Source organism: Coregonus lavaretus, assembly GCF_964263955.1.
Source record: "Coregonus lavaretus genome assembly, chromosome: 4".
NCBI classification, from domain to species: domain Eukaryota; kingdom Metazoa; phylum Chordata; class Actinopteri; order Salmoniformes; family Salmonidae; genus Coregonus; species Coregonus lavaretus.
In genome coordinates, this window is record NC_139991.1 from 47,550,654 (window position 1) to 47,566,153 (window position 15,500).

The 15,500-nt window shown below is 42.7% G+C and overlaps 2 protein-coding genes across 6 annotated transcripts in view; one reads left to right on the plus strand and one right to left on the minus strand.

The window, feature by feature from the left end:
- Positions 1–4,709: 4,709 nt before the first annotated feature.
- On the minus strand, positions 4,710–14,794 carry LOC311128230 (bromodomain-containing protein 3-like). 5 transcript variants are annotated; one of them, XM_084160262.1, is made up of 13 exons: positions 14,317–14,794; positions 12,137–12,499; positions 11,880–12,017; positions 11,554–11,683; positions 11,229–11,392; positions 10,745–11,116; positions 10,500–10,628; positions 10,195–10,368; positions 9,645–9,713; positions 8,017–8,237; positions 7,626–7,903; positions 6,479–6,631; positions 4,761–4,971 (listed from the first exon to the last, which is right to left on the minus strand). In XM_084160262.1, the coding sequence occupies exons 2-13, from the start codon at positions 12,335–12,337 to the stop codon at positions 4,856–4,858; spliced, it is 2,145 nt and encodes a 714-aa protein (XP_084016388.1). In that variant the 5' UTR covers positions 12,338–12,499; positions 14,317–14,794; the 3' UTR covers positions 4,761–4,855. The 5 variants fall into 5 exon arrangements, with proteins under 5 accessions (XP_084016389.1, XP_084016388.1, XP_084016390.1 ...); XM_084160263.1 differs by lacking the exon at positions 9,645–9,713 and having other exon boundaries at positions 4,710–4,971; positions 10,180–10,368; positions 14,317–14,401; XM_084160264.1 differs by lacking the exon at positions 9,645–9,713 and having other exon boundaries at positions 10,180–10,368; positions 10,745–11,113.
- A 366-nt stretch (positions 14,795–15,160) lies between these two features.
- Positions 15,161–15,500, plus strand: part of LOC311128232 (WD repeat-containing protein 5-like) — a 35,224-nt gene continuing 34,884 nt past the window's right edge. The window contains exon 1 of the mRNA XM_084160267.1: positions 15,161–15,369. The gene's annotated coding sequence lies outside the window, so the exon portion shown is untranslated. The remainder of the gene's footprint in view (positions 15,370–15,500) is intronic.

Genomic DNA, 15,500 nt, shown 5'->3' on the forward strand with positions numbered 1-15,500 from the left:
AGTGTGCAGAGGAGGGTGGTGACGAGAGAACTTGGGAAGGTTGAAAACCAGGCGGGCTGCAGCGTTCTGGATAAGTTGCAGGGGTTTGATGGCAGAAGCGGGGAGCCCAGCTAACAGCGAGTTGCGGTAGTCCAGATGGGAGAAGACAAGTGCCTGGATTAGGATCTGCGCCGCTTCCTGTGTGAGGTAGGGTCGTACTCTACAGATGTTGTAGAGCATGAACCTGCAGGAGTGGGTCACTGCTTTTATGTTTGCAGAGAACAACAGGGTGTTGTCCAGGGTCACGCCAAGGTTATTTGCATTTTGGGAGGGCGACACTGTGGAGTTGTCAACCGTGATGGAGAGGTCTTTGAGTAGGTAGGCCTTCCCCGAGAGGAAGAGCAGTTCCATCTATTCGAGGTTGAGCTTGAGGTAGTGGGCCAACATCCAAGTTAAGATATCTGCCAGGCACACAGAGATGCGTGTCGCCACCTGGGTGTCAGAAGTGGGGAAGGAGAAAAGTAGTTGAGTGTCATCCGCATAGCAATGATAGGAGAGACCATGTGAGGATATGACGGAGCCGAGTGACTTGGTGTATAGAGAAGAGGGCCTAGAACCAAGCCCTGGGGGACACCAATAGTGAGAGTATGTGGTGCAGACACAGATCCGCTCCACGTCACTTGGTAGGAGCGGCCTGCCAGGTAGGATGCAATCCAAGAGTGTGCAGAGCCTGAGACGCCCAGCCATGAGAGGGTGGAGAGGAGGATCTGATGGTTCACGGTGTCGAAGGCAGCGGACAGATCTAGGAGGATGAGAACAGAGGAGAGAGTGTCAGCTTTGGCAGCGCGGAGAGCCTCTGTGAAACAGAGAAGAGCAGTCTCGGTTGAGTGACCCGAAGATAGCTGGAAGAAGATAGCTGGCTGGACTAACTAGACTAATTTACCAATCTATAATAGTTTCATGCTGCAATAAGTAACTTTTTGGGGGACCCGACAAAATTCACATAGAAATGTGACTTATAGAGCTGTCATTCTCATTGAAAGCAAGTCTAAGAAGCGGTATATCTGTTGTTTTATGTGCTCTATTTCTATGCTTCCCATTCTTAAGTTTCATTTTTGCATCTTTAACTTTCGGTTTTGTACACCAGCTTCAAACACAATATTTTGGGTTATGGAATAGATATTTCACAGCAGTTTAGATGGTACAATGATTCTCTACACTATATTTGCTTGTTTTGTCACATAAACTGAAATTAGGCTAACTAAATTATTATAATTTTTGCAACCAGGAAATTGCGTTGCAATTTCTGCATAGTGCATCTTTAATTGACATGGGCTAATTGAGTGACATAACAAGAGGAAAACTGCTGATGCACAATCAAGTTTTGAAATTGCACCTTGTGTATTATACTATTCAAACTCTCAACAGTAGTTTGAGACCCCGACTGATTGTTGTTGAAACAATTAGAGGTCCGGACCTCGGTGTCCTCATATGCTCTACTGCACATTACAAGGATGATTTATGGTCAATGTATGGATACAGGTGTATCATTCAGTGTTTGAGTGAAACAATCCTGTTCCCAGCCTCCCCTTTGCGGGGTCAACAAAAATACAGTATCACAATTCAATTTACTCCAGCTATAGGGTTTGCCTATCATATTATCCGTAATGGATGTTGGGTAGGCTATGTCTCTATTGTTTTGTCATGGATTGTGGCCAGCTACAGAGTGAGTGATGGCCATAAGAGGCAGACACGACTAGTTGTCACTGAAGTTGTGGCATTGATCCATCATGGCCCAGGGCTGTTCGAGGCAAAGAGGTAACATGTTCCATATGCCACAGTGAGAAAGGGGGGGTCACACAGTACAAGTCTCCCTCCAGCACAAACCAAGTAAGGTAAGAGCTGGGGTGGGCAGTGACTGATGTATAGCCCTACGGCAATGAATCTGCCATTGGAAACATGGGTATTCCATTCTTGCACTAAAAGATGAATGTATGGTGGGTTACACCATTTCATTTATTAATGCAAGCATGGAAAGTGATTGCTGATATCAACCTACAAGTCTCCTGCAAGGTCACTTACATACTTAAATGGCTAATTCATAACTCACCTTAAAAGACATGAGTCAATCATTTATCCAAGAGAAAATCATTGGGTTGACATTCACCTAACAGCACGTTTGAGGTGCGTCACTCAGTCATCTGACTCCAGCAAACACACAGCTCAAACCAAATGTCACCCCATTTAAAAAATCTATTATTATTGGCCACCATCTAGTGGCCTATCATTGAACTGCAGATAGCCCTTCACAGCTACCCTTTGAGTTTTGTGGCTACTGGCTGGCATATGCTGATCATGTTAAATGGCACACCCAGTCCATAAGCACTAAAAGCATCCCACATTATGGCTTTAGAGTATATTATAAAAATGTGTACACTGGTCTTACTTACTTAGGCCCAATTGCTTCTTTGGGAGCATAGGCCATCGACCACTCCTCTCCTTAGTATCAGCATGAAGCTCCCGCCTCCAGGTGTTTCTTGGGCACCCTCTTTTTCTTCTCCCTTGAGTTCCAGGATAGAGCTTGCCGGGTGATGATGGAAAGTGGCTTTCAAGGTTGTGGAAGATCCATCCACATCTATTCCGCCGGATCTCCTCATCCACCAGAAGTACACAGGTGTACCTCAGTGATAGTGAAAATAAGTGCAAAGAGAACAGTCAAACAAATCCACATGCAGAAAATGAGGAGACAAATTCAGTAGGGTCTTTTGTCATTTATTTAAAAAAAAATATTTAACCTGATTCCAGGTTAGCGGTTACATTAAATGTTAGCTTCTACCTCCAGTCCCCACCCCCAAAATACCACCCTCAGTCCCATATTGCAATAAACAAGCCTAAAACTACTTACACAGAATCCTTGATTTGTTTCGATGACAGACATTTACAGGAAGATACTATAACAGCTCAAAAAAGGGTATAAGAAAGTTACAATAAACTTGCATGCACATCGAGGATAAAAAGTAAACATTTGCTTTTGAAAATATAAAAAGGAACTATTATATTTGACCAGGGCCTAGAAATGAACTAAAAGTTATATATATATATTTATATATATATATTTGTTCTGTGTTTCGCCTCTAAAAGACATTCTTAGAAAAACCTGATAGGGCCTGTACTGGAGAACATTGGTATAGGCAGAGAAATACATACAACATCATTTGGGGAATTTTGCAGTTAAGTGCAACCTGGTATGTGGGACAAGCCACACAATTACACAAATATTTATTTCCACCATAGCCTAAAATAATGCATATGACTAAATGTATAATGTATCAACTTATTAACAGTAAAGAAAATCCAAAGTGGCTTCAATGTTCAAGTTATTTTCAACAAATTCCAGAAAAAAACTTTACCACAAATTGTACTTCATGAAATAATCATATGCATTCTTACAAGAGTGGAATAAAATGTCATGATATTCTCTGATGAATAATTAACCATTTGTTCACTAAGATAAAAATAAAAGATTAGTTGACTGAAAAAGAAAACAGAAGAGGTCATAATAAGAGGATGTGGCATCTAGTCACAATAAAACAAGGGACCTAGAGGTAACAAATTACATTCAGAAATCAATACACTACACTTCAGAGGAAGACTCATATTGTTTACAATATTGTCCTGCTTTCATTGGCCAAACTTATGACATCAACAGAGAAAATAATCAGGGGACACGGCACTGCTCTGATTGAGCACCAAGATGGCGGGTATGCTCTGCAATATTCAAAAGTGAAAGACGTTCCTACGCCAGTGTACTGAAAATGTACAGAGGTCAGCTATGTACAGTTTTGGCCGTCCCATCTTATATAAAGCAGTGATATACACAATATCACTGACATGGTGGCGCACAATCATTCATGGCATACATTCATCAGTGAGGATGGTAGATCAAGCAAGAGGCAGGCCGGGAAATACATATACAGGGGGCCATTATGCCTAGTGGTTGTCATGTTATGAAACAAACTGTTTATAGTGAATTATTGTATGGTAATTTCTTCTGCCCAAAAAGTCTAAATTCTATAAGTTAAAATCGTATTTAATAACCTCTCAGACCAGTTACCATCTAGCAGACATTTTTGCTAAAACTTTACATAATGCCAGGTTAAGAAATAAGAGACAATGTCAGTTATCATACACAGAATAACAGCAATCATATTCCACTAATAAATGATCATCTTCAGATCATTCAATTTGACTGTATATGCTGCTGATGCCCAACATGATTGTTCAGAATAATCTGAAATGCACCACTCAGAGGCAAACGAGGTTCAGTATGTCAAAAGTCAAATGATTGGAGACAACCCAAAACGCACATAAGCCTATTTCAAGAGAGGGCCCTCCTCATCACGAGGGCGAAAAATACTTGTGAAGCTGGATGAGAAGTGTTGATTCTTTTTCAGTGAAAGTAATTGAATAGGTTGTTTATGTAGCAGGGCTGAAGCTAGGAGGTGGACATGGGGTTCTGCACCGTCTTGATAACTATGCAACAACTCCTTCACATTGAGATGCATGTTGATGATGCTATTAAGAGAAAGGAAAAGACATGTGGCATTCATCCAAGAGGGTATTACAAAATGCTTGTTTTATGTTTGGTCGATTTTGAACACATCCCTTTAAAAGTTAGTGAAAACAAAAAGAACCCTGTCAAGTCTATAATTCCCCATGTTTCTTTTTCTGACATGGCATTACATTTTATTGTTGTTTTTTCCTCATATAAAATGTTTTAGAAGGGGGAAACCACTATGACTGCATACAATGTTTGTTTTTTTACAGGGTAAAAATAAAAAGGAATAGCTCCCAGCGAGTGTTTGGGCGGTGCTTTTCAGTCAGAGTCGCTGCTGTCAGAACTGGACCCACTGGAGCTGCTGCTACCCGAGTCTGAAGAACTACTGCTGCCGCTGAGATGGGACGCACCGGTACCGGAACCAGCGCCCTTCTCTGGAAGGAGAGAGAGAGTGAGAGAGGATCATGCATGAGACGTGGCCAAACGTATTATATATCTATGTCAATGAGGTGCAAATGCTAAAGATAAATACTTTCTCAGATGGGTATCAGAGTGCATACAAATGTTTTGCTCATGTTTAAAAAGGACTTGCACTTTTGTTATGATTGATAAAGCTAACACACACAATAAGTACCACTGTTGAATTATCACTGTGAATCATTGTAATGTTTGTTTAAGTGTCAATTAATCCCGTAAGGGAGGGGGGGCAATTTGACACAAAAAAAAATCCATTCATTCATTCACACACGGTGACACAAGTGTTGAAGAGACAGGAGATGAAAGAGGAATTCCCCCCCCCCCACACACACACACATCTGTTACAGTAACCATACAACTGTCCAACTCAATAAATATTAGGGATGGGCATTTGAAATAAATATGTTATCCGGATAGTCGAAATACATGCAAAAATAAATAAATATATATGTATATCTTTCAGCCTGCGCGACTTGGGAGAGAAGTGCTGCTCTGCTTGGTTGCAGCAGTGCGGGGGATAAGCAACGGTGTGTTTGACACGGGAGGGAGGGAGAGTAGCCATACAGACTCGCGCTAGTTAGACAATATTATTATTGAATTAATAATTTCATATATATTATTAAATGTGCATTTTTGTAATGTATACTTTCACAAGTATTCAGGGTATTTTGAAGTACCGACGGTATGATTTTCAAAACTGTCCCAATGTATTTATTTTTATTAAATTAAAATTCAATTGAGGCTGTCACATGGTATGTTTGTTTACAAAAAGCACATGGAGCAAACGTGATGTGACGATCCACTGTTGAGGGGCACAAGAGGTGATCAAGTTAACGTTACACTTGAAATTCAATAATGTTTGGCAGCTAAATATTCTAAGTTATAAGTGAAGTTATAAGTTAACCATCTAAGATGTGGAAAATACATTTTCTCCAGCTCAGGCCTCCATCTATAACGTTAGGTGGCTAGCTTACAATATCAAGCTTCTTGTTTACAGCAGAGACAATCAATTCCCTTCTGGAACAAGTGTAAGTAGCATTTTGAGATAGTTGTATAACGTTATGTGCTGGGCTGTCTGTCCTTACATTTAGTTTATGTTCTCGTGCTTGTTAGTATTTAGCTAGTGTCCGCTATGGGAGTTTTTATTTTTTTATGTTTTTAAAGAAATAGCGGCAATGTTAACCTGGTATGGCACAGGAACGGTATGAACATATGGAAATCTGGATACTGCCCAACCCTAACATCTGTTCAAATATTCAAATAACCGTGCCCATCCCTAATAAAATATATGTAATAGTATATATAGATTTATAACCATAAAAGATCGGATGACTAACTTCCTGGACCACAGGATACCAACAATGAATGGGTGAACTAGGTTAAAATGGGAAGCAAGACAGGGTCCACGTGCCCTCGCCCTTACTCTACTCTATGCAACTCCTGCTGTCCCTTACGCTATGGTACCTTTTTTGGACGTTTTCTTTTTGTCGGTTTTGTTCTTGTTGCTGTTGTTACTGTTCAGCTGGCCGCTGACATCCTGTAGCCTCTTTTCTAACTCTTTCTTCTTTTCCTGAGCCAGCTCCTCCTTGGATCTCGCTCCCTTGCCCCCAGCGGCCGCTGCAGGAGACACACAGCGGCACGCTGTGAGCACCATGGCCTTCCTGCCCGGACCCCCGCCGCTGTGGTGACAGCTAGCTAGCTAGCAGCTATGGCCTAGCGCCTTACGCCTATGGCCTAATGCCTACAACCTGGAGGACTACAGAGGGCAGCAGGTTCAAAGCACAGGTGAGCCTTTACACTCTTGGACTTGAACAAACCTCATCTCACTTGCTAAATTTGCTGTTAAGCGAGGACTGTACAGGAGTTTGTCCAGGAGTTATCTGTCACATGTTATGACACACTGCCTGACTCCACTGCGCTGGGTCCGAGTAGGAGCCGATATTAGCAACACAACAGCAAACCCTGTTCAGGCCCATACCATTTTTTTATACAGGAGGTCCATGTATACAGCATCTACATCCAGAATGGCAAGAATTTGGCAAACAGTCCTTTGTGTTCAGGTAGGCTACATGTACACAAGGTCAATTGGGCATAGTATTTTGTTATTTCGTTGACCTAGCAGCCATTGACCAAAAAACCAAAAGGTCAGGCTAAAATTCATTTTTAGGAGTTCAAAAAGTTGGGGACCACCTGTATATCAAAAAATAGCAGTCAACTGGAAGACATGCAACTAGGTAGAGGGAAGGAACATAATCTAGCTAGGGGAAAAAAATACCAAAAAGGGAAAGAAAATGTATCTAGTACTTATAGCAAAAGTAAGAAGAGAAGCGAGTAAAAGCCGCTACACACTTCGCGCAAACTATGCAAATGTAGCGATGGAGCATAATTTTCTAAGTAGTTCTACGTACTTTTGTGCGGCTCAAAATTTGGAACGGACCGCATACGACGCTCCGTCGCTCTGTTTGCGTAGAGCCCTTAACAGTAAAGCAAGAGAAGGTAGGAGAAAATACTTAATGGAGGGAGAAGTAGTAGTAGCAGGCTGAAGGACAGTGAAGGTATCAGTGAGGTTCAAGCAGGTTCAATGCATGAGGTCTTCGACCTCAGGACTTACGTTGGGGTTTCCGCTGTTTCTTCTGTAAACAGGACTTGACGTATCGCTCGAGTTCGCGTAGGGTGGAGGGCTTGAGCGTCTCAAAGTCAATCTCGATCTCGTCTGGATTGGAGTCTCGCAGCGAGGGCTCTCGGGACTGGATGATGTGCACTACACGACCCAGCTTCTCCCCTGGGAGCCGGTTGATGTCCAGGCTGAGCTGGCGCTTCTCGTCGTACGCCATGGGCAGAGACTCCTCCTCGTCAGATTCGTAGCCCCTGCCCCCCTTCTTTGGTTGCCTGGAAGATCAAGAGGCCAGAGCAGCAATGACAAACAGTCAAGGCTTTCATGGTGTTTTTTATTATAAGAGGCTGAGCAGAGCCCTAATACATCAGAGAAAGGGAGGCCTTACCTGGAGCCAGTCACTGTGCTGTTGGCTTTCCTGGAGGGCTTCTTCTGCTGGCCCTGCTTGGCAGGCTGCCCAGGCTTGGCCTTCTTCTCGTCCGTCTTGGTTTTGCTATGCTTGTTGTCCTTGTCTTTCTTCTTGTCTTTTTCTTTCTTTTCTTTCTTCTTCTTCGGTTTGCTCACAGGGGCCTGAGAGAGCGCGGCAAGCTGTTCGTGGACGGCCTTTAGCTGGGGAGAGGTGGGGTGGAGGAGTTAGTGGTCTGCCGTAAGAGTATGCTAGCACTTCAAGCCTTGAGGGACTACAAAAGGGGTAGATATGAGTTAACCAGAAGGAAATGCTCCACTTTTTACCACTTGAGTGAATCATTCAAAATAGGAAGTTAGGGAATTTTGTAAGGAAACTAGGGTATATAAAATGTGGCATTACTTTTAGGAAAGCCATGTATACTAAAACAAATCAATACATAGTAAGTTAACCTCCATTCAGTGTTTCGCTTAGGATTTTTTTAGCAGCGGTGGCAAAGGTAATGACTGTGAGAAGGTCACTTCTGGTGACTTTAAAAAAAGAAGACATTCTACACCAAAATGCATGAAAATTATATTATGTTAACACCATCTGAAATATAACTGATGCGCGTTACTGCACTGTAGGCAAATGATGAGGAGCAAGCGGTGGCTGTGTGCTCGGGACTCCCATTCACGCCACTGCTCGCTCGGTTTGCTACAAATATACATTGTAACTTGTCACTCTGATCGCAAAGGGATAATGTGAGAATTTGGCAATTAAACTACCTTCAAACTGCACGCAGAACCATAAAAATTGTATAAACGAGTTCATCTGACTCTGGGTAAGTAGAAAAAGGTCTTAGTTGCCAAAATCTCGCACTGCGCCTTTAAAAACGTGTAAATGTACATTTAATTGTATTTATGTATTTTTTTGGAAGTGGCGGCTCGCTGCTGCTAAATAAATATAGGGGAAACACTGACATGGGAAACTCTTTACGTCAACTTTGACATATTGATTGCTTATCTAGTTCTCAACTTATGGAAAAATAGTACTCCATGCTAAGACTTTTTAACAATGGATTTGTATTTTTATCATCAAGTATTTATTTTTTCCTACCCATTCTAAATGTAGCTAGGTAAGCAATCTGAGCAGTTTATCCCTTTGGTGCATAACATGTACTTGAGCAAAAATGAAGAGAGCAGTTTTAAGATATTGAGCAAAATTCCATCCAAAACATCAGTAAATCAGAAAGGAATCCTTTAACAAGGGAGAGGAAAACAAGTTGCATACTCCTTTCATTGCCTCATAATTTAAATTGGACACAACCATCAGGCAATTGAGAGAGAGAAGAGTATGTTTACTTGGGTCAGCCAGCAAACATAACAGGGAGAAGCCAAACACACATTCAACATTTACACAACCATTTAAACTCACACACACCCACATCTGCCATTTAGAGTCCCACCACCCCGCACCTGTAACTCGCCACTCCCTCCCCACTATTAACCCTCTACCGCTTGCTCAACTAATGCAAAAAAATATATAGGTGAAATAGCAGCATCATGATAATAAACCGAGATCAATAAGAGGTTAGTGGGGAGGGGACCGGGAAGTGAAAAGCAAATCACCTGAAAATGCTTGGTGCACCCGTTTTTTCCCCCCTGCCCGCTACCATTGGGGCGCTCCACAGAGATACACTGGTAAGAGAGCCAAAGGGAAATGAGGGGACAAAGATAGAAAACTCCAAAAAAAGAGATCAGAACCATTTTAAAACACCATGTTATGACAAGAGCTACTGTGTGGTACCATTATGCAAAAACTACATTGTGATGTTTTCAAAAAGAAGGCTTTTGTTCAGGTAGTGCATGCAAGCCATCTGTGCCAGTAGATGCATGGAAATGCACAATTTAAAGCGGTAGAGGGTTAAATTTAAGTGCTATCAATAGGGAGATGACGAATCAGTGGAGAAAGCAGTGGTATGCATGGCTGAGGGGAGAGGGGGAGGGGTTAGACTGGATGTAAGGTGGCAACCCCTCCATCTCTGTCTCAGAATGTTGGAATGGATAAGATGGCTGTGATGTGAGAAGAGGTGCGAGGAAGGCCCTCCCTGAGCCCTTCAGGTTAGAGGAGTAGAGTTGGACGGACCTCGGATCTGAAACCCACCTGTTCCGCACCCACCTGTTCCTGGAGCTCGGCGAGCCGGGTGGCCCGCTCCTCCTCCGAGTCAGAGCTGTCCGAGCTGGAGGAGTCGCCACTGCTTGAGTTGTCACCTTTACTGACCAACCCGCCTGCACCGGGGCTCAGCTCCACCGGCTCATCAGGCATCTTAGCAAAACGCATCTCAAACACATCCTGAGACAAAGACACACAGGGATTCATGGCAAAAAGAGTGACAGAGACACATTAGGGATAAACCAACCAATTCAATTTTACATTGATTTTTCAAATGGGATCCAGAGAAATATTTAACCTCCCAAACCTACCTGAAGTTTTCTGGCCATGGCAACAACTTCATGATCTGGAGGGTTATATTTGTAACAATTTGAGAACATTATTCGAACATCCGCTGCAAACATCTGTGCATCTGGGTACTCCCGGCCGTCTATCTTTTTCTGCAAATCAACAGCAAGTGTTATCCAAACAGCGCATGGATGGGCAACCACACAAGCCAACACTAAGGTAATGATTAACTGTAAAAGTGAATTCTGCTTTGTTCTGTGGTGCGTACTTTGACAGTGCTGAGGTCCATGGGGTGCTTGATGATCTCGTGGTAGTCATGTAGCTCCAGAGCTTCAGCATCTACAGGCTTGTAGAAAGGCCAGGCGTACGCTGCGTGTTTCTTCGACAGCATCTCCTTAAGGATACTGTCGCAGTACTTGAGCTGCTCACTCATTCTGCTCCGCTTGCTGCTGTGCTGGCCCAACTCCCCTTCCACCAAGTCTTTCTTGGGAGCTTTGATGGGACGGCCTGTGCTCTCCCGTCTGGACATCACCTTGCCCTGCTTGCCTTCTGAGAGGGGGCTGGGCGACTCACTCCGGCTAGCTGTGATTGCAGATGTCGTGGGGGTGGTGGTGTCTGCTTTCCTTTTTACCCCTTTCTTCTAGATGCACAAAAAAACACAAACACAAAAAGGCACACCCTCACAGGTGAGGTTCCATTCAAAAGACTAAATGAACATTTGTATTCCTGATGAAAAATGTACGGTGACTTACTTTGACAAGAGGTTGTGATGGTGAGACGACGGGTATCATCGGAGCATTGGGCGAGCTCTGGACAGCTGGGACGTTGGGGGTGATGGCAGATATTGGAGAAGAGCCAATCACAGGTGTCGTAGAGCCAGGGAGGGAAGATGGTGACTCACCTCCATCCAGACCACCTGTAGCAGGTGCAATGATTAGAGTGGTTAACTCACAGTACATGGGGTATCTTATTGGCAATATGCACCCATTTTCTCTAAAAAATGTATACGATATCTATGATCTATCCAAAATTATAGGGATCTATAGTTTCAGGAACAGATGAACAGTGGCCTATTACCTATGCTTTTGCTTTTCTTGGGTTTGGGTGCGGGAGGCAGAAGCTCCACCTCCTCCTGGGGCATCATGGCAACTTTCTGCAGGAAGATCTTCTCCAAGGCCTGTGCCATCAGGACAATGTCATCTGTAGGCTGTTGGGCAATGTAAAAACAGGAAGTGAGAAACATGAGTGGGAAACGCAATGCAACTTGAGATCAATTTAAAAACATAGAGCTTTGGGACTAGCCCTGGGAGAATATGCAAACATATTAGAGACTATAATATTAAATCCAGAATAAATGGACCCCTAGGAGAGACAGTATGTATTTACTCTCATGGAGCACTCACCTTGTTATATATGTAACAGTTGGTGAACATGGTGTTGAAGTCCTGCATGCATTCACTGGCACTCCAATAGTAGTTATGTTCCAGTCTCTTTTTGATGGTTCCCATGTCCATAGGTTGCTTTATGATCTTATGGTAATCCTGATACACAGAAAATGCAAAACATTGTCAGCTGCAAGTCTTCTGCACTGTGATCTATCTATAGGTATTGGCTTTCTGACATTTATTACACCCATTCTCAATATCTACAGTCTACTCACCATAAGACCCAATTTGATGGCATCAACTGGCACGTAGAAAGGCCAGGCAAAGTTGTGCTTCCACAATGTCTTGACCATTACATTCTGCATGTACTGTAGTTGGTTGGTTTTACGACCTGGTTTGGTGGGATTGGTAACCTCCGGGGGGGGTGGGTTGACTCCCTGAAGAGGGGCCGGGGTTGCTGAGTTGACAGCAGACATGGTTGCGATGGGAAGGGGGTGGTATTTTAGGAGTCGCTGTTACCTCTCAGATGGACAGGGCGGGAGACGGACACCTTCTCAGTGGGTGGTGTAGTTCTGTTCTTTCTGCTCTTTAGTGGCCTGGGAGGAACTGCATCTCATTGCAGGGCCTGACCTTTTGACCTATGAAAAACAGAGCAGTGTGATGGCCATGAGTCTTCATCATAAGAGTAAGTGTGGCAGCCAAAAATCCACGACCCAGGTATAATACCTCAAACCACAACATTATACCTGGGATAACATGACAGGAAGCAATTCTGATAAGAAACTAGGGCCTTTTCATCACACAATTTAAAAAATGTAAATGGATAAACGTCTCCTAACAGACAGCTGGCTAATGTGTCCCTGGAGAGATGTGTTGTCATCTCCAGGTTTGAGGCATATTGTCTAGACCCCAATCTGACACCTGCACATCATGCAGCTTGGTCTTGGATTTTCCTTTCACCATAGAATTGTATTTGGCACGTGGGGACAAGTACAGCTTACAGTGATCATGCAAATGTTCAGGGAGCAAAGGTACAATATTATAACACTAAATAATAACAACGTCTAAATAACCAACTAGCAATTCAATTAATTAACCACAGCAACCACAAACCATTTCATCCCATACATCACCAAGCAACCTGCAAAACTGACTGACTACAGCACAGCTGATCTAGCAACAAGTCTCACCCTGAGTAGTGTAATTGCTGTTGCTGTGATAACGTTAATGCAATCTGTACTAAGGACACTTCAATAATGACAACTCCACAGATATTGTTCGGTATCTCCGTCAATACGTAGTAGTAGCTACTAGCTTTACACAAACATAAGTTAGCTATATATATATATATATATATATTTATTTGACCGTGAAAAATGTAGCTGGCCAGCTAGCACGTAGAAGCCATGATGTGCATATATATAAATCATTCGTAGTAACGTTAGATAGCTAGTTAGTAGCTGACGTTAGGCGCTGCTCCCGCGTAAACAATCACATAAACTAGTTTACTAGCTAGCTAAATTGCTAGTTACAAATAAAAGCCAACACTCGCTGTATAGCATTTGTTCGTTTCGTTGAAAGCGCTGCAATACTGTATGTAACGGCACGGCATCTTATGGCAAAATTTTTGAATTAGTTATCTAGCTAAACTGTTTCTGATATCTGCTCAACAAAACGCACGTAATTTAGCTAACTAGCAAGCTATACTAGCCAGCATCAAGCGCGGGGGAAATGCAAAGGGATCTTGAAACACTTTTGGAACAATTCGCGCGGACTCCTTTCTTTGCACTCCGTGGTTAGAGTGTCCAGACAATGCCGTGTAGCGAGCTAACGTGGCTAGCTCATAGAAAATGAGACGTAGATATTATTCACTACAGTATAAATATTTGACTGCCTAGCTAAACATCAATACACCAAAACCAAATAGGTGGTATATTGGGCTCCATTGCAACATTCTCCAAAAAGATGGCGGGCATATGATATTAGCCTTTAGCTATCGCTAGGTAGCTAACGTTAACAGACGATTTAACTTCACTCCCCTACCTAGCTAACTACGAACAGTTTCATCAGATATATATTTTATAACCCTCCTTGTTTTATCTGTGATTTCCACAAGAGCATGTAGCTATTGCTACCACAACTGCGTAGCTAGCTATGTAGCTAGCTAATTTACCCACAATAATCTCTTATGTTAAACGCTTCGCGCCAATATTGCCAAAATATTTAACCCAATAGACAAGTAATTTACGTTATACTTTGTTGTATTATTGCAATTCGCTGTCAGACTGAGCTTTGCTGAAAAACATCGGACGTTAGCAAGCTTGCTTAGTTAATGCTAACAAGCGTTTCAGCACCACCTTTTTCATAACATTGAAGTATGAATGTTACATGATTCGCTAAAGAAACGCTATTATCATAATAAATATGGTGAAATATAAATATTTTAATGCATTACTTTCTTGAGGGCTCCGATGGGTTTGCCTGTAGCTGGTAGTCCGAGTTGCTCTTGTTTTATTTGAGTGAGGCCGAGCAGCATGAAGATGAGGTTGCTCATGCGCATTGGCGCGCGGTTTGTGATCAATTTACTGGCGCTGAAGACTACGCTGCCCCAACATGCGTGTTGTTCAGTGTATATAATGCATTATACTATCAAATATTTTCGAGTATACTGAAAACTGAAGTATGCATTAATAGAGGCCACGTTAAATAAATGCATGGCCTGCAATAATGTGCAATACAAATAAACAGCTGGAATGGCTTTATCTTCAGCTGGCAATGTATGCCATGGATGGATTACTTTACCATTTATTATGGATATTTCACAAATCTGTTTAAGATTATATTGACCTGTAAACATTCAAATGAAACAGATGGATGAGTACCTGGGATGAGTGCTGACACCTTCCCCTCTGTTTTTTCTCCTGGTTCTGTCTGCTGTGTTTTACAGAGAACCACAACCTCCTCTCAGGGCAGGGCGTCTCCGGTTCTGCACTCCTACCTGGCAGGTTGGTCTAGGACACCCCAGCCTTATAGTCACCTGTCTTGAGCACACTCATTCCTGTCTCTGATTCTGCTCTACCTGTGCCCTCTCTTCCTAGCTGCCCTGGATCTGCACATAGTGATAATAACTATGTGGTTAAGTTAGTATAAATATTCATACACGTCTGTCTTTTGATGTGTCTTGACCTGTGCAACTAGGTTTATCGCAGTCCAAAACCCAAAGTTTACAAACGTAACTCCATTCAGAACAACCATCGAAGCGTCCCACCTCGCTTGCCGTATGCATTGTCTAAGCACACATGCGCAATGTGAGTCGTCTTCACTGCCACATTCCCCGCCTGAGCCCTAAACTGAAACGAACTGGTCCTAGATTTTTTTTCTTGCTCAATTAGTGCGAAAATACATTACTCGTATTTATAGGCTAAACACGTTAGTGTAATTCATCAGATTTCTTCCTAAAGGAAAAAAAAGTCGGCCGAGCAAATACATTTTAACATTGGGCCTTAACGTGAGTATCCCTGATTTTATTGTTTGAATGGAGTAACGTCAGCTAGCTAGCCTGGTAGCTAGAAGAGCTTAGTTGCATTGCATGTGCAGTGAGAAGTTCGCCAAACGAGAGAGGAAGGCCATGTGTGTTTA

What these genes read in the sequence shown, in the direction of transcription:
- LOC311128230 (XM_084160262.1), bottom strand. Translation starts at nt 12,337, where the DNA reads ATGTCTGCTGTCAACTCAGCAACCCCGGCCCCTCTTCAGGGAGTCAAC. An exon ending in CCATGGCCAGAAAACTTCAG is followed by an intron (nt 10,369 to 10,499) that starts GTAGGTTTGGGA and finishes TCTTTGTCTCAG; the next exon opens with GATGTGTTTGAGATGCGTTT. An exon ending in AAAGAAAACGTCCAAAAAAG is followed by an intron (nt 4,972 to 6,478) that starts GTACCATAGCGT and finishes CTCTCCTTCCAG; the next exon opens with AGAAGGGCGCTGGTTCCGGT.